The sequence below is a fragment of the Somniosus microcephalus genome, chromosome 2, assembly GCF_052327205.1.
Source record: "Somniosus microcephalus isolate GS21.2 chromosome 2, FLI_Smic_1.0, whole genome shotgun sequence".
NCBI lineage: Eukaryota > Metazoa > Chordata > Chondrichthyes > Squaliformes > Somniosidae > Somniosus > Somniosus microcephalus.
The window spans coordinates 21,695,174-21,715,212 of NC_140988.1; the positions used below are offsets into that span (position 1 = coordinate 21,695,174).

Here is a 20,039-nt window from a genome sequence, read left to right on the forward strand (position 1 = left end):
CCCGTCTTATACGTGGGCTGGACGACCGGCAAACCAATTTTAAACCCAGATAACTGACGTGGGGGGTCAGCTGGAGAAGGAATGCTGTGGTTACTCTAGGTTTGCAGTAGACTGCAGCATCAGCAAGCGCACACACGCTTTGTAGTGTTTAACACAGGGCGGGCACTTCTTACAGGCCACATCCCAAGAAAAACAGTGGCACCCTTCAGCCTTCCAAGTTACTCTTTTAATACAAGGTGCTTTATAACCATGATGAGTCGGACCACACATCACACTGAAACCAGCACCTCTTGTTTCAATCAGTTGTTCACCTGAAAGAAATGGCTTGACTGAGTATTGCAGTGTCTCGGAAGCTGCACAGTGTACTCCCTCCTGTGTGGATTTCACGGAGACAGGGTGCTGTGTATATAACTATATAAAGTGCATGCAGTGAATGATTTTTAGAATTTCTTTAATCCCACAACATCTTCTTTGTACTCCAACACGCAGTGTATGATGTCTTTTAGACTGCAGTTATACTGCAACTCTTGCAGTGATGCAAAGCTCTTTCAGAAGCCCCCTCAACACACAGGTGGCAATGTAACTTGGGGATTCAAGCCCAGCTGTGACTGCTGAGCACATTAAAGCCAAAGATCATATTGTTGCCGAGTCTCGATTGTGGTACTTCATTTCATTGATGAAGAAACTGATGAAGTCTGCTGGTGAAATTGTCTATCGTGGGCAGGTTTTTGAGAAGTCACCAGCAAAAGTGAAGAACTTTGGTATTTGGCTGCGCTACGACTCTCGTAGTGGAACCCATAATATGTAGAGGGAGCTGACCACCGCCGGTGCTGTCACCCAGTGCTACCGTGATAAGGGAGCTCGCCATCGTGCTCGTGCTCACTCCATTCAGATCATGAAGGCAGAAGAGATTCCATCGAGCAAGTGTCGCCGGCCTGCCATTAAGCCGCTCCATGATTCCAAGATCAAGTTCCTTCTGCCACACAGAATACTGCATCGCCAGCACAAGCCGCGCTTCACCACCAAGAGACCAAACACTTCCTTCTAAAATGTATTGAGGTACTGTTGGATCGGTATGAAAATAAAAGCCTGGCTGACGAAAAAAAGGCCAAGCAGTGTGAGAGACGGCCCCTCCAGACCATCACAGAATCACAGAATCACAGAAACCCCACAGTGCAGATAGAGGCCATTTCGGCCCATCGAGCCTGCACCGACACATATCCCACCCGATCCCCGTAAACCCTACACCAACACATATCCCACCCTATCCCCACGTATTTAATCCCCCTAACACGAAGGGTCAATTTATCATAGCCAATCAACCTAACTCGCACATCTTTGGACTGTGGGAGGAAACCGGAGCACCCGGAGAAAACCCACGCAAACACGGGGAGAATGTGCAAACTCCACACAGACAGTCGCCCGAGGCCGGATTCGAACCCGGGTCCCTGGCGCTGTGAGGCAACAGTGCTAACCACTATGCCACCTCGCAGGTTTAAGTTTCCCATTTGCTGCAGTGTAAATTCAACTCAGTTCAAAGCCAGATTTTACAAGTGCCTCCCTAGGTGGTCTATCGCATCTGCTGGGCACCTTTACTTTTAACTTATGGTGGAATCATCTTAATGGTAAGAGAGAGCGAAAACTCCCACCTGCCCAATCTTAAAATTGGAGCCAGGCCATTCACGAGTGAAATCGGAAAGTATTTTTTCACACAAAGGGTGGTGGAAATCCAGAATTCCCTTCCCCTTTAGACAGTGGATGCTGGGTCAATTGGCATTTTCAAGACTGAGATTGATAGATTTTTGTTGGGTAAGGGTATCAAGGGATACGGAGCAATGGCGGGCAAATGGAGTTGAGGTCACGATCAGCCACGATCTCGTTGAATGGTGGAGCAGGCTCCAGGGCAGGAATGGCCGACTGCTGTTCCTTTGTTCTCTCCTAATTTAAAGATCAGTCAACTGCACGACGCAAATCTGTTCATGGGCCCAAGCATGCATGCCAAGAATTTCTTTGTAGCTGAATTTCACTGCAACCTGTAGCGAGGCACAGCAGGTAGTATAACTCCAGTCTCCTTACTGTTCTTCACAAATCACAAGCGCAAGTCTGAGACTCGGTATAACTGAAACTTCATTCACGGCACAACCCAGTCACTTCCTTAGTGCGAGGTGTCTCTAAACATCTCAACGAAGTTTCAAAACACGCTAAAATCGAAACTACGGTGACTCCCAATGAGTTCAAGCCATTCTGGGTACTGCAAGAGTAAGGAACGTCGAGGGAATACTTTTTATTCAAAGTGCCGGAAATCTCTGTTAACCGGCAAAATTCAGGAGTAGGTTCAGGTAAGTTTTACTTCATATTAGTGGCAGTTCCTGGATCTGTGGCTGTGTAACTGGGGTTCCGTGCACTTGTTGCTAAGCAACAGGGACGCTTGGTCTGTGGCCGGAGTTCCTGCACATGTTGCTAAGCAACAGGGAAGCCTGGATTTGTTGCTGTGTACGGAGCTCTCGTACCTTTTAACTATATCTCTCTGTAATCCGGACTTTTTGATAAACCAGCACCACACCGGTCCCGTTGGTGCCGGATAATAAAGCGTTTCCTGTACTCTGCTTTATAGAGACTAAAATGACAAACTTAAACATATTTAAAAAACGCAAATTTCCTGGTGTCATGGACACTCTCAATTACATGTCCGCCTTCCCTCTTAAGATAATCAATTCACCACAGCAATGGCCCCGGGAAGCTACCTCGATAGCCCAGGACGTTTCCTGTATGGTCTCAAGTTTGAAATTGCTGTGTGATATTTGCTTTAACAATCTCAAGAGGGGCCTTATCACGAGGGAGATTGTATTTGAGAGTTTACACAGGCAGGGAAAATACATCAGATAAACTTAAGGTAAGTTTATAATTTTCCTCGATTTAAAAAAGGATGCACTTTAAATAAAAAGTACACCCCCTAGATTTTCCTTAATTAGATGCTGTGCAACTCCAGCTGCTACAACAGTCCATAATATTCTATAGGTGTCTGTCTGTTAATTAGACCAACATGACAGAGCATTGCTAATTCTTACACTTTCAGAATTCAATGCCACACAATATTTCTCTTGTTACTATTTTCCAGCTTTTCCAAAATAATCAAAACATCAGCAATAAAATGTAATGACATTGAAGCTGAGAATTCTGCTGGATCATTCAGTTCCTTTTCTTTTTGGCTCAGTAACTTGGAAAATTGTACGGTGAAGTGAGTGCTTCTCTAAACAGCCTTCTGTTACACTGTCTAAATCACTCAGATTTATAAATTGTATTTGGACCAGATTCTTTTGGTGCCCTGCTCTAGGGGTGACAGATTCTCCTATCCTGGCCAAGAGCAATCCTCTTAAAAGATTAGTAATTCTATCTCATGTCATGGAGTGTGTCCTTGGGGAAGGAATCACATGGGATAATAAATTCAGACTGCAATGTTTTTGATGGGGATCCTCAGAGTTTAACCACGTACCTCGGAGTTTAACCGCGTGGCTCGGAGTTTAACCGCGTGGCTCGGAGTTTAACCGCGTGGCTCGGAGTTTAACCGCGTACCTCGGAGTTTAACCGCGTGGCTCGGAGTTTAACCGCGTGGCTCGGAGTTTAACCGCGTGGTTCGGAGTTTAACCGCGTGGCTCAGAGTTTAACCGCGTGGCTCGGAATTTAACCGCGTGGCTCGGAATTTAACCGCGTGGCTCGGAATTTAACCGCGTGGCTCGGAGTTTAACCGCGTGGCTCGGAGTTTAACCGCGTGGCTCGGAGTTTAACCGCGTGGCTCGGAGTTTAACCACGTGGCTCGGAATTTAATCGCGTAGATCGGAGTTTAACCGCGTGGCTCGGAGTTTAACCACGTGGCTCGGAGTTTAACTGTGTGGCTCAGAATTTAACCACGTGGCTCGGAATTTAACCGCGTGGCTCGGAATTTAACCGCGTGGCTCGGAATTTAACCGCGTGGCTCGGAATTTAACCGCGTGGCTCGGAGTTTAACCGCGTGGCTCAGAATTTAACTGCGTGGCTCGGAATTTAACCGCGTGGCTCGGAATTTAACCGCGTGGCTCGGAATTTAACTGCGTGGCTCGGAGTTTATCTGTGTTTGGAAACTGACTTTTTGAGTAATTGAGAGAACGAAGCTGTAGTCTCCCACGCAATGGCGCAGCCCATCAAAGCTCTAATGCACTGTTCTGGTGTGCTTTCTAAAACATCTTGTAGATGAGACTTTAAACCAAGGCCCCAGCTGCCTGCCAAGCTGGATGTAAAAGATCCCATGGTTCTCCCGGTGTCCTGGCCAACATGCATCCATCAGCCAGCATCACCGGAGCAGAACGCAGCCTGGTCATTCATCCATGTGTCGATTGTGGGACATTGCTGTGTATAAAGTGGCTGTCGTGGTTACCTACAGAACAACAGCAAATGCACTTCCAAAGTAATCTACTGGTTTTAAAGTACTTTGGAATGTCCAGTGGCTGTGATAAGGTGATATATAAATGCAAGTTCTTTCTAACTATAATAGGGACTGCACACTCTGCGGTAAAAATTCCTCTGTGTGCTATATTTAACCGCATCTGTGAACAAAGGAGTTTGACACTAACGTGTAAACGAGTGCAATAAAAATAGTGCAGAGAGAAATTTCAGCCCTTTAGACAATCATTATGGAACAATCACATCTATGTGTGGTCAGTATTGTAACAAGAAAGCCAAGGAACACAGAACCAATACAAACTCTTAACTGTAAGAATCAGCATTGCTTTAATTTGAGAATAACATGTACATATTGCCCTATTTCCTGCTATTTTGACTCTGCCAAACATTCATCTTCACCTTCTGAAAACATCTATTGTTGAACACCAGGGGGCATCATTGGAATACAATAATTATATAGGACCTAAAGCAAAATCCCTGCTTCAAAAGCAGGTTTATTTTACTGTAACTCAACAAGTGTAAACATTTTCTCACTAGAAATCAATGTGTGCATTCATGAAACAGAGACGTTAGGTTAGCTGTCACTAAATACAAGACATTTAGGAAAAATCAAGGTTTGTGTGCGCACAGAAAGCTCATAAGCACAGATTCTTGGTAGCTTGAGTTCTCTCTTATAAAGCAGACCTTTTTCTGGATTCATAGATTCATAGAAACTTGCAGCACAGGAGGCCATTCGGCCCATCGTGCCTGTGCTGGCTCTTTGAAAGAGCAGTCATGCTCAGTCCCACCCTCCGCTGTTTGTCCCTAACCCTGTGAGTTCCTCATCCTCAAGAACCCGTCCAACTCCCTTTTAAAATTATTTATGGAATCAGCTTCCACCACCTTTTCATGTCGAGCGTTCCAGATCCCGACAACTCTCAGAGTGAAAACATTTCTCCTCATCTCTCCTCTGGATCTATTTCCAATGATTTTGACTCTATGGTCACCTGCCCTAATTTCTCCTTATGTGGCTCGGTGTCAAATTTTTTGCCTTATAACACTCCTGTGAAGCGCCTTGGGATGTTTTACTACTTTAAAGGCACTATATAAATACAAGTTGTTGTTGTTGTTATGACCTCTGGTTATTGACCCACTTGCCAGAGGGAATAGTTTTTCTCTCTCTACTTTATCAAAACCTCTCATCGTCTTAGAAACCTCTGTAAGGTCACTTCTTAACCTTCTCTGTTCCAAGGAGAACAGTCCTAACTTTTCCAACCTCTCCTCAGAACTGAAGTCTCTCATCCCTGGTAACATCCTGGTAAACCTCCTCTGTACCCTTACTTAGGCCTTTCTTTACATCTTTCCTGAAGTCTGATGCCCACAATTGTCTGCAATACTCCAGCTGAGGCCGAACCAGTGGTTTATAAAGTCCTAGCAGGATCTCTTTGCTTTTATATTCTATGCCTCTAGTTATAAACCCAAGTAACCCATCTGCTTTTTTGACCACCTTCTCAACTTGCCCTGCCACCTTTAAGGGTTTATGTATGCAGACACTAAGGTCCCTCTGCTCATCTACACTTTTCAAAAATGTGCCATTTATAATTGGAAACTTATTTTGTCTAGAAAACCCGTCATTAAATTTGCCCCTCGAAGCTCTTGGCTCAGTTGGTAGCACCACTGTCACCACCGAGTCAGAAGGTTGTGGGTTCAAGTCCCACTCCAGTGAGACTTGAGCACATAATCCAGAGCTGAGACTTCAGTGCAGTACTGAGGGAGTGCTACGCTGTCAGAGGTTCTGGTTCGAGCAATCTGGAGGTTTTGAGCTCAAATCCAAACCATGGCAAATTGTAAAAGTGAATTGAACAAATCTGGTAGTTTGTGGGCTGGTGCCAGTTAAAATGACCATGAAAAGTGTCAGATGGTTGTAAAAACCCAACTGGTTCACTAACATCCTTCAGGGAAAGGACACTTGCCACCCCTACCTGGCCTGGGCCTACACATGACCCCAAGTCCCACACCATGTAGTCAGTTCCAAATGCCCTCTGAAGTGCTCCAGCAAACGACTAAAATACACCATTAAATAAAAGTTTAGATTGTGACCATTAACGGGTAGGTGCAGTGCGGTGGTATTTTTGAGCACATTTTATCTTTGTTTCCATTTTCAGTGAGGAAACGGCTGCAGCTACATTACATGGGGTTGTGCAAATTGAGGAATGTAAGTCTGTAACCGGTCAGTTCTGAGTGTTCTCATTGTTCCTGCACCTGGTCTCAAAGCAGAATTCTGCAAGCTTTGTTTTCCAGGTTTCCATACAGAAGAAATCATGAGGGGCCGACCCAAGTTTCAATGCCTCTCACGTGCTGCTGTCACACAAGGCAGCGCACCAATTAATCCTACAGAAGCTCATTATTCTGCCGTGTGAATTCCAGTGTTCATTGAAGTGGCAGATTGTGAGCAGCAGCGACAGCTCAAATACGAGCGGGGCATGCTTCTAAAATTAGGGCTCTTAAGTTGAAAATCAGTATCTTAAAGAGACACATATCTGTTTATAAACTTCAAACCCAATGCATATTTTTAATATCAACTTCAGGACATCCGTATAGGGCATTCGTAATAAGGTGGATGAATTAGCTGCGCAAATAGAGGTAAACGAATATGATTTGATTGGGATTACGGAAACATGGCTCCAGGGTGGCCAAGGCTGGGAACTCAACATCCAGGGGTATTCGATATTCAGGAAAGATAGGCAAAAAGGAAAGGGGGGTGGGGTAGCATTGCTGGTTAAAGAAGGGATTAACAAAATTGTAAGGAAGGATATTAGCTCTGATGATGTGGAATCTGTATGGGTAGAACTGAGAAATACCAAGGGGCAGTAAATGTTAGTGGGAGTGGTATATAGACCTCCAAACAGTAAGGCGGAGGTTGGGGATGGCATTAAAAGGGAAATTAGAGAAGCGTGCAATAAGGGCACAGCAGTCATCATGGGTGACTTTAATCTACATATAGATTGGGCTAAGCAAATTAGTAACAATACTGTGGAGAAGGAATTCCTGGAGGGTTTACAGGATGGTTTCCTGGACCAATATGTTGAGGAACCAACCAGAGATCAGGCCATCTTAGACTGGGTATTATGTAACGAGAAAGGATTAATTAGCAATCTTGTTGTACGAGGCCCCTTGGGTCAGAGTGATCATAATATGATAGAATTCTTCATTAAGATGGAGAATGAAGTAGTTGACTCAGGGACTAGGGTCCTGAATTTAAATAAAGGAAACTACGATGGTCTGAGGCGCGAGTTGCCTAGAATTGATTGGGGAATGTCACTCAAAGGGTTGACGATGGATAGGCAGTGGCAAGCATTCAAAGACCGCATGGATGAACTACAGAATTTGTTCATCCCAGTTTGGCATAAAAATAAAACAAAAAAGGTGACTCAACCGTGGCTAACAAGGGAAATTAGGGATAGCATAAGATCCAAGGAGAGGACATATAAATTGGCCAGAAAAAGCAGTAAACCTGAGGATTGGGAGCAGTTTGGGATTCAACAAAGGAGGACAAAGGGATTATTTAAGAAGGGGAAAATTGAATATGAGAGTAAGCTTGCAGGGAACATAAAAACTGACTGTAAAAGCTTTTATAGATATGTGAAGAGAAAAAGATTGGTGAAGTCAAGCGTAATTCCCTTGCAGTCAGAATCAGGGGAATTTATAATGGGGAACAAAGAAATGGCAGACCAATTAAATACATATTTTGGTTCTGTCTTCACAAAGGAGGACACAAATAACCTCCCAGAGATGTCGGGGAACATAGGGTCTGATGAAAGGGAGGAACTGAAAGAAATCAGTATTTGTAGGGAAATGGTGTTAAAGAAATTGATGGATTGAAGGCCGATAAATCCCCAGGGCCTGATAATCTACATCCTAGGGTATTTAAGGAAGTGGCCCTAGAAATAGTAGATGCACTGCTGATCATCTTCCAACATTCGATGGAATCTGGAACAGTAGCTAATGTTACCCCACTATTCAAAAAAGGTGGTAGAGAGAAAACGGGGAATTACAGACCAGTAAGCCTGACATCGGTAGTGGGGAAAATGCTAGAGTCCATTATAAAAGATGTAATAGCAGAGCACTTGGAAAACAGTGACAGGATCGGACAAAGTCAACATGGATTTACAAAAGGTAAATCGTGATTGACTAATCTACTGGAATTTTTTGAGGATGTAACTGGTAAAATAGATAAGGGAGAACCAGTGGATGTGGTGTATTTGGACTTTCAGAAGGCTTTTGATAAGGTCCCGCATAAGAGATTAGCGTGTAAAGTTAAGGCACATGGGATTGGGGGCAAGGTATTGACTTGGATAGAGAACTGGTTGGCAGACAGAAAGCAAAGAGTTGGAATAAACGGGTCTTTTTCCGAGTGGCAGGCAGTGAATAGTGGGGTACCGCAGGGATCGGTCCTTGGACCCCAGCTATTCACAATATATATTAATGATCTAAACAAGGGAACTAGATATAATATCTCCAAATTTGCAGATGACACAAAGCTGGGTGGGAGTGTGTGCTGTGAGAAGGATGCCGAGAAACTCCAGGAAGATTTGGACAGGTTGGGCGATTGGGCAAAAAGATGGCAGATGCAATATAACGTGGAAAAATGTGAGGTTATCCACTTTGGTGGCAAAAACAGGAAGGCAGATTATTATCTGAATGGCAATAGATTGGGAGAAGGGGAAGTGCAATGAGACCTGGGTGGCCTTGTGCACCAGTCACTGAAGGTAAGCATGCAGGTGCAGCAGGTGGTTAAGAAAGCAAATGGTATGTTGGCCTTCGTAGCGAGATGCTTTGAGTACAGGAACAAGGATGTCTTGCTGCAGTTGTACAGGGCCTTGGTGAGACCACACCTTGAGTATTGTGTGCAGTTCTGGTCGCCTTATCCGAGGAAGGATGTTCTTGCCATGGAAGGAGTTCAGCAAAGATTCACCAGGCTGATACCTGGGATGGCAGGAATGACGTATGAGGAGAGATTGGGACGATTGGGCTTGTACTTGCTGGAGTTTAGAAGAATGAGAGGGGATTGCAGGGGCTCTGACACAAATTTTCAGAACCTCTCTGGCCACAGGGGATGTGCCAGAGGACTGGAGAACAGCTAACGTAGTAGCATTATTCAAGAAGGGTAGTAGGGATAAACCAGGGAATTACAGGCCAGTGAGCCTAACATCAGTGGCAGGGAAATTATTGGAAAAAATTCTGAGGGACAGAATTAGTCTCCACTTGGAGAGGCAAGGATTAATTAGGGATAGCCAGCATGGCTTTGTCAAATGAAGATTATGTCTGACCAATTTGATTGAATTTTTCAAGGGGGTGACTAGGTGTGTGGATGAGGGTAGTGCACTGGATGTGGTTTACATGGATTTCAGTAAGGCTTTTGATAAAGTCCCGCATAGGAGACTGGTCAGGAAGGTAAGAGCCCATGGGATCCAGGGTGCCTTGGCACATTGGATCCAAAACTGGCTTTGTGGCAGAAGGCAGAGGGTGATGGTGGAAGGCTGTTTTTGTGACTGGAAGCCTGTGTCCAGTGGGGTACCGCAGGGATCGGTGCTGGGTCCCTTGCTGTTTGTGGTCTACATTAATGATTTGGATGTGAATGTAAAAGGTATGATCAGTAAGTTCGCAGATGACACAAAACTTTGGTGGGGTGGTAAATAGAGGAGGGAAGCCTCAGGCTACAGGACAATATAGATGGGTTGGTCAGATGGGCGGAACAGTGGCAAATGGAATTTAACCCTGAAAAGTGTGAGGTGATGCATTTTGGACAGACTAACAAGGCAAGGGAATACACAATGAATGGTAAGACCCTAGGAAAGACAGAGGATCAGAGGGACCTTGGTGTGCATGTACATAGATCCCTGAAGGCAGCAGAACAGGTGGATAAGGTGATTAAAAAGGCATATGGGATACTTGCCTTCATTAGCCGAGGCATAGAATATAAGAGCAGGGAGGTTATGATGGAGCTGTACAAAACGCTGGTAAGGCCACAGCTGGAGTACTGTGTGCAGTTCTGGTCACCACACTATAGGAAGGATGTGATTGCTTTGGAGAGGGTGCAGAGGAGATTTACCAGGATGTTACCTGGGCTGGAGCGCTTCAGCTATGAAGAAAGACTGGACAGGCTGGGGTTGTTTTCCTTGGAGCAGAGAAGGCTGAGGGGGGACCTGATTGATGTGTACAAAATTATGAGGGGCATAGATAGGGTAGATAGAAAGGAACTTTTCCCCTTAGTAGAGGGGTCAATAACAAGGGGGCATAGATTCAAAGTAAGGGGCAGGAGGTTTAGAGGGGATTTGAGGAAAAACTTTTTCACCCAGAGGGTGGTTGGAATCTGGAACTCACTGCCTGAAAGGGTGGTAGAGGCAGGAACCCTCACAACATTCAAGAAGCATTTGGATGAGCACTTGAAATGCCATAGCATACAAGGCTATGGACCAAATGCTGGAAAATGGGATTAGATTAGACAGGGCTTGATGGCCGGCGCGGACGCGATGAGCCAAAGGGCCTCTTTCTGTGCTGTATAACTCTATGACTCTATGACTATCTTTTTGAAACATAAAATTCTGACAGGACTGGACAGACTAGATGCAGGAAGGATGTTCCCGATGGTCGGGGAGTCCAGAACCAGGGGTCACAGTCTAAGGATAAGGGGTAGGCCATTTAGGACTGAGATGAGGAGGAATTTCTTCACCCAGAGAGTGGTGAACCTGTGGAATTCTCTACCACAGAAGGCAGTAGAGGCTAATTCATTAAATATATTCAAGAAGGAGTTGGATATATTTCTTAAGGCTAAAGGGATCAAGGGGTATGGGGAGAAAGCAGGGACCGGGTACTGAAATTGGATGATCAGCCATGATCGCATTGAATGGCGGAGCAGGCTCGAGGGGCCGAATGGCCTACTCCTGCTCCTATCTTCTATGTTTCTATGTTTCTATCAGTCTGTTATACAATTAGCACTGGGTGCAGTGCTCTGTGCTAAGAGGGTGTTACCGTGATTTCATCAGATGGTTAGGTATTGACACCTTAGTGGTCTTTTTCTCCTGTGTCTCCTAGAGGATGTTCTTGCCACGGAGAAAGTGCAGCGAAGATTCACCAGACTGATACCTGGGATGGCAGGAATGACGTATGAAGAGCGATTGGGTCGATTGGGCTTATATTCGCTAGAGTTTAGAAGAATGAGAGGGGATCTCATTGAAACTTATAAAATTCTAACAGGACTAGACAGACTAGATGCAGGAAGGATGTTCCCGATGGCAGAGGAGTCCAGAACCAGGGGTCACAGTCTAAGGATAAGGGGTAAGCCATTTAGGACAGAGATGAGGAGGAATTTCTTCACCCAGAGAGTGGTGAACCTGCGGAATTCTCTACCACACAAGGCAGTTGAGGCCAATTCATTAAATATATTCAAGAAAGAGTTAGATATATTTCTTAAGGCTAAAGGGATCAAGGGATATGGGGAGAAAGCAGGGACAGGGTACTGAATTTGGATGATCAGCCATGATCTCATTAAATGGCAGAGCAGGCTCGAGGGGCCGAATGGCCTACTCCTGCTCCTATCTTCTATGTTTCTATAAGCTAACTCAGCTCAGAATTGGCTACTCTCAACCAGGACATCATTAGGGGGTGCTAGTATTGGTAGGTTCTGGCCAGATTCTCACTTATGATGTTGGGGAAAGGTCTGCAAGGCCAGCAGCGGTGGCAACTTAGCCCATCTGTGACCAGATCCAAGATGGCAGACATGGTGCTGGTGACAGCTATTTACTTGACTACCAGCTGTCACCTTGAGAACCTCCTCTCAAGGGATTAATATTTTTGCCTCTTACAACACAGGAGTACTGCATTCAGTTTTGGACACTGCACTTCAAGAAGTATATGTTGGCCTTGGAGGGGTGTAACTCAGATTCAGCAGAATGATACCAGGGCTAAAAGGGTTAAACTATGAGGACAGGTTGCCTTGTATTCCCTTGAATATAGAAGATTAAGGGGTGATCTGATTGAGGTGTTTAAGGTGATTAAAGGAGGTGATGGGGTGGGTAGATAGAGAGAAACTATTCCCTCTGGTGGGGGAATCCAGAACAAGGGGGCATAACCTTAAAATTAGAGCCAGGCCCTTCAGGGCTGATGCCTGGAAGCACTTCTTCACACAAAGGGTAGTGGGAATCTGGAACTCTCTCCCACAAAATGCTGTTGAGGCTGGGGATCAATTGAAAATGTCAAAACTGGGATTGATACATTTTTGTCAGGCAAGGGTATTAAGGGATGTGGAATCAAGGCGGGTAAATGGAGTTGAGATAGAAATCAGCCATGATCTAATTGAATGGTGAAACAGGCCAACAGGCTCAAGGGGCTGAATGGCCTATTCCTATTCCTATGTTCTTATGTTACTTAGAGGTATCTTGCTGTTGGAGGCAGCTTTTGACGTGCATGGGTATTACAGAGACTTTCTGGGCCTGACCACAGAAGTCCTTAGAACAGGCACCCTGATAAGGGAAAGGACAAGCTGAGATTCCCCACCCGCCCTCCCAATGACTCAGCAGATCAGTGCACTGCCTAGGGTGATACTTATCCATACAGACCAGCTCTGTCCGGAGTTAGCTGACCCCAGCTGGAATAGCAGCCAAAGAGCTACAATTGGCCACAGTACCCCTGAACGAGAGAGGGACAAACCAAAAACATCCATGGTTCCTACTCCTGATCACTAACCAGCGACTCCTGCCGGAAAGTGTCCAACTGTGGATGTTGGGCAGAATTGGTCTTGGTTGTGATGCCCTTGTGATCAAACAGTCTGTCAACGCTCACTGTTTAGGCTCACGCATGAAATGGGCAAGATACTGCAGGGCAACCCGTACCCATGGAACTGTACTCCAGCGGGAGCCGATGCCTGCAGGAGGGGAGGAAGGGAGAAATGGTGAGGACATTGGTCAAAGTAAGGTTTGGTTTTCTCGCCTGCTCTGCACATCACCCCTGAAGGAGGTTCTCAAGGTGACAGTCAACGCATTGATTTCTGGCTGGGTCATGGCTCCGTGGCCACTGCCACCCTCCAGCACTTTGGCCAAATGACCATTATTCACGTACTATCTTGAGGGTGAATGCTTTTTAACTGGCACGCCCGATCTCGCCCTAATCCAATGACACCACACTTCCAGTGGGCGTTGCTAGATAACGACCATGAGTGGGATTCTTGTCTCTTTAATCCAGGAATGTTGTGGCCGAAATATATATTAATGATCTAGACGAGGGAACTAGATCAAATCAAATCAAATCAACTTTTATTGTCATTGTTAGTGCACAAGTGCAGTACAACAAAATGTAGGATTGCGGCTCCCGAGAGTGTACATTTAGATTAAGACATATCTCCAAGTTTGCAGACGACACAAAGCTGGGTGGGCGTGTGTGCTGTGAGGAGGATGCTGAGAAACTCCAGTATGATTTGGACAGGTTGGGTGATTGGACAGATGCATGGCAGATGCAGTATAATGTGGATAAATGCGAGGTTATCCACTTCGGTGGCAAAAACAGGAAGGCAGATTATTATCTGAATGGCAATAGATTGGGAGAAGGGGAAGTGCAACGAGACCTGGGTGTCCTTGTGCACCAGTCGCTGAAGGTAAGCATGCAGTTGCAGCAGGCGGTTAAGAAGGAAAATGGTATGTTGGCCTTCATAACGAGAGGATTAGAGTACAGGAGCAAGGATGTCTTGCTGCAGTTGTACAGGGCCTTGGTGAGACCACACCTTGAGTATTGTGTGCAGTTTTGGTCACCTTATCTGAGGAAGGGTGTTCTTGCCATGGAGGGAGTGCAGCGAAGATTCACCAGACCGATACCTGGGATGGCAGGAATGATATATGAGGAGAGATTGGGTCGATTGGGGTTATATTCACTGGAGTTTAGAAGAATGAGAGGGGATCTCATTGAAACTTATAAAATTCTAACAGGACTAGACAGACTAGATGCAGGAAGGATGTTCCCGATGGCGGGGGAGTCCAGAACCAGGGGTCACAGTGTAAAGATAAGGGGTAAGCCATTTAGGACAGAGATGAGGAGGAATTTCTTCACCCAGAGAGTGGTGAACCTGTGGAATTCTTTACCACAGAAGGCAGTTGAGGCCAATTCATTAAATATATTCAAGAAGGAGTTGGATATATTTCTTAAGGCTAAAGGGATCAAGGGATATGGGGAGAAAGCAGGGACAGGGTACTGAATTTGGATGATCAGCCATGATCTCATTAAATGGTGGAGCAGGCTCGAGGGGCCGAATGGCCTACTCCTGCTCCTATCTTCTATGTTTTCTATGATTGTTCAACCCTACCATTACCCTGACAGGATCAGCTAACACAATAAAGACCAGGGATCGGATCCAGGACTTAGTTACTCAGGTCTTAAATGCAAAGCCATTAAATCATTGGGGGGAGGGGAATGGAGCAGTCTCCTGCTTTCAATCACAAATCACTGTCATCATTTATCAGTGCCTTTCCTGCACAGGAGAATGAAGACACAGGTTTGTACCATACACCCTAATCCCTACATGTGTATATTGTGCATATTATTACACCAATATATGGGAAAATTAGATTGAAACAAATGAGTTTACATTGCAGATGGAGACAGTGGACACCTTTAAAAAGTGTAGTATGATAAAACTGCAGATAAAAGGCTAGACATCAACGTTGGCAATATTAGGGGACAATTGCTCAACACCTTGGTAGGACGTTCCTCTATTCGCTATTTTAAATATATGAGTTAGTAACTCCTTTAAAATAGCAAATAGAGGAAGGTCATCTGAATGCATTAAGCATTTGTCCACCACTATCTCCAAGAGTAATTTCTAGACTAAAGTATCCAAATAACTTCAGGAAAACTATGCTCCTCTGTTGGTATCAACATTTTACTTTATTTTTTAATGTAGAAATACTCAGTGTTTTCAGTAAACCTCTCATCTGTCTTTCCAGTGCAGCTTATTCAGTTTGATAATTTCACAGAGCTTCCTTCTTTAGAGGAACAGATTGCATCTTCCAGGAACTTGCTATCCAAAATGTGATGAACAGGAGTTCCACTTGCGACGTACATTCCTAGCTCTTAGTACGAGCTCCCGCCTACAGAATGAACGGAAAACACTTCCAACGGATCAGCTGGAAAATACAGCACCCGTTGCAGGAGTGAAGCAGACAGATCAGGTTTGATCTCTGGCCTGTTTAGTTAGCAGGTGAAGACATTGTAATTTGGAATTTGTGGTTGTAATGACAGCAAAACGTTCAGCGTTCTCCATCATTACTCTGTAAAACTGACAGCAGCTTCTGGAGTCCGCACATGCACAGTTAAATGCAGAAATCCAGAAGTTTCTGTCAGTGCTACCCTGCTCCTCCTAGGGTGCACTGTTGCAGTCCTCGCAGATGGAAATCAATTAGAAATCAGTGAATTGACGTGAACTTACATTTTTTACCACTATTTTTTATATATTCATTCCTGGGATGTGGGCGTCGCTGGCAAGGCCAGCATTTATTGCCCATCCCTAATTGCCCTTGAGAAGGTGGTGGTGAGCCGCCTTCTTGAACCGCTGCAGTCCTTCTGGTGAAGGTACTCCCACAGTGCTGTAAGTGATTTTGACCCAGTGATGATGAAGGAACGGCGATATATTTCCAAGTCAGGATGGTGTGGGACTTGGAGGGGAACTTGGAGGTGGTGGTGTTCCCATGCGCCTGCTGCCCTTGTCCTTCTAGGTGGTAGAGGTCACAGGTTTGGGAGGTGCTGCCAAAGAAGCCTTGGCGAGTTGCTGCAATGCATCTTGTAGATGGTACACACTGCAGCTACAGTGCGCCGGTGGTGCAGCGAGTGAATGTTTAAGGTGGTGGATGGGGTGCCAATCAAACGGATTGCCTTGTCCTGGATGGTGTCGAGCTTCTTGAGTGTTGTTGGAGCTGCACTCATCCAAGCAAGTGGAGAGTATTCTCGCTGTAAAAACCCTTGAAAAAATTAAGCCTTATTGAATGCGGCGTAACTGAGTTTTTAATGACGTACTAAGTCATAACTACAGCTGAACAACCTCTCTGGCCCTGAAAAACTAATTTTATATTGGTGGAATGTCATTTTCTCCATTCCATGATAAAAATTCCATAGATTTTTTAAATAATTTTTTTTTAAATTAAGTTTGTTTATGATATTTTAGCTTCTACCTTAATCCCATGTGTATGTCTCAATCTTTATTTCATTTTCTGTAAAATTACTAAAAAGTGAATGATAAAACCTGCTTTTTACTTCCTGGTTTACCATCTGTGCGAAATTTTCAGTGTGATTGGCTGCTTAGCCTGCTTGATGATATCAGTGTTGTTGATCCCCTATAGATGGCACCAGACAGAAAGTCACATTGGAAAAGGTGAGCTAGACAACACAGAGCCCGCTAAAAGTTTGTGGGCAGCTTTCTTTGAGGTCAGCGATGAGCGCCGTCACGTCGGTGCCGACCGCAAAATCTGGGCCATTGACTTTGCGCGATGGTGTAAAGCGGACAATAGCGAGTCGGCAGGCTGTTTTACATCTCTTCCCATTTTTATGTCCGTTGACTTCACTGCTCTGCAGCGGAGTGACAGAACTGCAGAGAAGTACCTTAAAATATTCACATCCTCTTCCAAAACCCATGAACTAATGAACCTAGATTATTTTAATCTCCTTGTCCCACTAAGCTCTCATATATATGTAATATATTGTAGTCATACTTTAGACCCCATTTAATAGCTTCTTTCTGTTTTCTTGTCAGAAGTTGAAATGTACATTTCCCTCTAGAAGTTATTTATTGTTGAAATGTAGGTGAGTTCAGCAGATTCCAGTCCCAAACCATAATACTGGCAGTGAAATAAGTACAAAAATACATTGAATTTAACTCTTTAAACACTCAATGTTCTTTGCAGCCTTTAAAAAAAACATGATTTGTTGTACATGCTGATATAAACACTACAATTCAGGATACACTGAGTGCAGCAGATTTCGAGGAACCCTTAGTAAACTTCAAAATAAAAATCATACCTTCCTATAGAGTTTATTTTAGCACGGATAATTCTATTGCACTTTTGAACAGTTCTCTCTTCTGCTTAGACAGTTCAGTCTGTCTGTCCCCATCGCCATAAAACACACAGAACAAGCAGAAATGAGATTGGCCCTTTTTGCCGTATAGGGGAAAGGTAACAATAATGCGCCAAGATTAAACGTGCAAGATTTTCTTGCACGAAACAGCCTAGCAGAAACACATCCCTTCTGGCGCATTAACCCGATTTATTGAGCCCTGTATTAGTGCACTGGATACACAGGCCAAGGAATCCCACATATTCACACTTGGTGATGGAACAGTGATATCATCAAGCAGGCTAAGCAGCCAATCACACTGAAAGTTTCTCACAGATGGTAAACCAGGAAGTAAATAGCAGGTTTTATCATTCACTTTTTAGTAATTTTACAGAAAATGAAATAAAGATTGAGGCATACACATGGGATTAAAGTAGAAGCTAAAATATCATAAACAAACTTAATTTTTTTATTTATTTTAAAAATCTATGGAATTTTTATCATGGAATGGAGAAAATGACATTCCACCAATATAAAATTAGTTTTTCAGGGCCAGAGAGGTTGTTCAGCAGTAGTTATGACTTAGTACGTCATTAAAAACTCAGTTATGCCGGATTCAACAAGGCTCAATTTTTTCAAGTGTACGAGGGTCTTGCAAAGATCGACTGGCAAATTCACAGTAGTTCCCCACAACTGAATCTGTCTATATCCCGGATAGCAATCCCTGGCCTTTTCCATACAATTAGCAATATCTACGTAAACTAAACTACAAGCACTGATCCCCTGACACCATTCCTCACATCACTGGGCAATTGATGCAGTGTAGCTCGGATGTTAACCTAGTCCACCTGGCGGGAACGGGGAGGATATGGATCGGGTGCCCCCCCCCCACCCCCGATTTTACACTCCAATTGAACGGGGTGTTCAACGGAAATCCGACCCAAAGCCGCCCCATTCCCGCGGGGTGAATTAGGTTAAAATCGGGGCTGCGTTTTTTGTTATTGGAACCCCATAGTCTGTTCAATTAAATGAATATCATCACACTGTTCCTGTAAAATCTTACCTAGCATTCACTGCATCGAACCCAACAGCTGCAAATTACATCTGAACAATATTCCAGCAGTATTTAAGGGATCTCGCTGCAATGTACTCTACATAATTCAAGGTTGTAAATTAACTTGCATATGTAGATTGAACGTCAACAGAATAACCATTGTTAACTGCTAAACATCTACATCTCATGCTTCCAGTGCCATTGGAACACTATTGAATAAAACATATTTAGACAAATTTGCAGAAATCCTGTAATTCACAGAGGGTCTTGATCACCAGAGTATGGTATATTCCTACAGCCTTACCTTCTGTAGTGTATTTGGACTTGTTGGAGAGCTGGTTGTCCCAGAGAAGGTGGGGGAAGGGGTTGTAGAGTGGCGTGCCCTGTTCTCCTGAGGTATGCCAGCTGGTTTTGGTGACCAGTCCACAACTCCAGAAGTAAATGTTTGATTCCCTGAATGGGGAGGTTTGCAGAAGATGGGTGCCTCCACAGCATTGGGCTTGCTTACTTCGACTTTCCATCTGACCCCGTCCTTTCTGGAGCTGGACGCATGTTGTGTGGGCGGATTCCAGGAAGCGGCTGTTGAGGAACAGTCTGTGGCTGCTCTGGACGGAGACACTGCAGATTGTGGCTGCCGCCGGGGTTTCACAGTTTCCTCTGAGCCTGCACTTTCTTGTTGGCTCAAAGCTCCAGGCTGAGGTCTTGCGTTGGACGTCACCAAATCCAGGAAGTGTATACTCTTGCAGCCAGGGTAACTGGCTGAGAGTTCGAGTGTGGGAGGAGGCAAGCTCCCCCTTGAAGGAATCTTGCGTCCATCGTTGGTGCTGATGTTGCTGCCCAGACACGACCCATGGGATTGGGCAGTTGACCAGCGGGCACTTCCTCGCTCATGTTGGCCATTATTACACAACCCACCGCAGAACTGTTTGCGGTTGCCATGGCAGCCGGCAGCCACGCCTCCGATGTCAATTACAGGAGCTAGTCCATTTCTGGTGAGAATCGAAGCGACTTCCCGCTGGTTGCTGTTTGAGCAACTTGATTCAGCTTGACCAGCTGGCTTGGTTGGGGATTGCAGCCGAACATAGAGGAAGGAAGTCTTGACCTGTTGTTTCTCAGCCATTTCCTGTTCATATTATTATCCACAGTCAGTTGAAGGGAGGTCTTCCTAGAACAAAAAAAAGGGAGCAAAAAATGCCAAAAGGTAATGATTTAGAACGTATAGACCTGTACATTTAAACTTAAAAAAAATTAAATAGAACGTACAGACCTGTACATTTAAACTTATTAAAGAAAATACAAGCCCAATTGAATAGAGAGTGATGCTCAAAACCCTATGCAAAAAAAATTACAATTGCAATCACATGTTTGTTCCTCAGCATTTGAAATTACTCTGAAGAACTGTAGCATACTGAAACATTCAGAGCATTAAGCATTCATCAGCCAGACAACAGCAACATTAACCATGGGGAATACAGCT

General features: G+C 44.6%; 1 protein-coding gene across 1 annotated transcript in view; it reads right to left on the minus strand.

Moving 5' to 3' along the window:
- Positions 1-19,724, minus strand: part of psd3l (pleckstrin and Sec7 domain containing 3, like) — a 410,104-nt gene extending 390,380 nt beyond the window's left edge. Inside the window, exon 1 of the mRNA XM_086007314.1 lies at positions 18,867-19,724. Coding sequence (XP_085863440.1) covers positions 18,867-19,682 — 816 coding nt within the window. The 5' untranslated portion in view covers positions 19,683-19,724. The remainder of the gene's footprint in view (positions 1-18,866) is intronic.
- Positions 19,725-20,039: the final 315 nt, after the last annotated feature.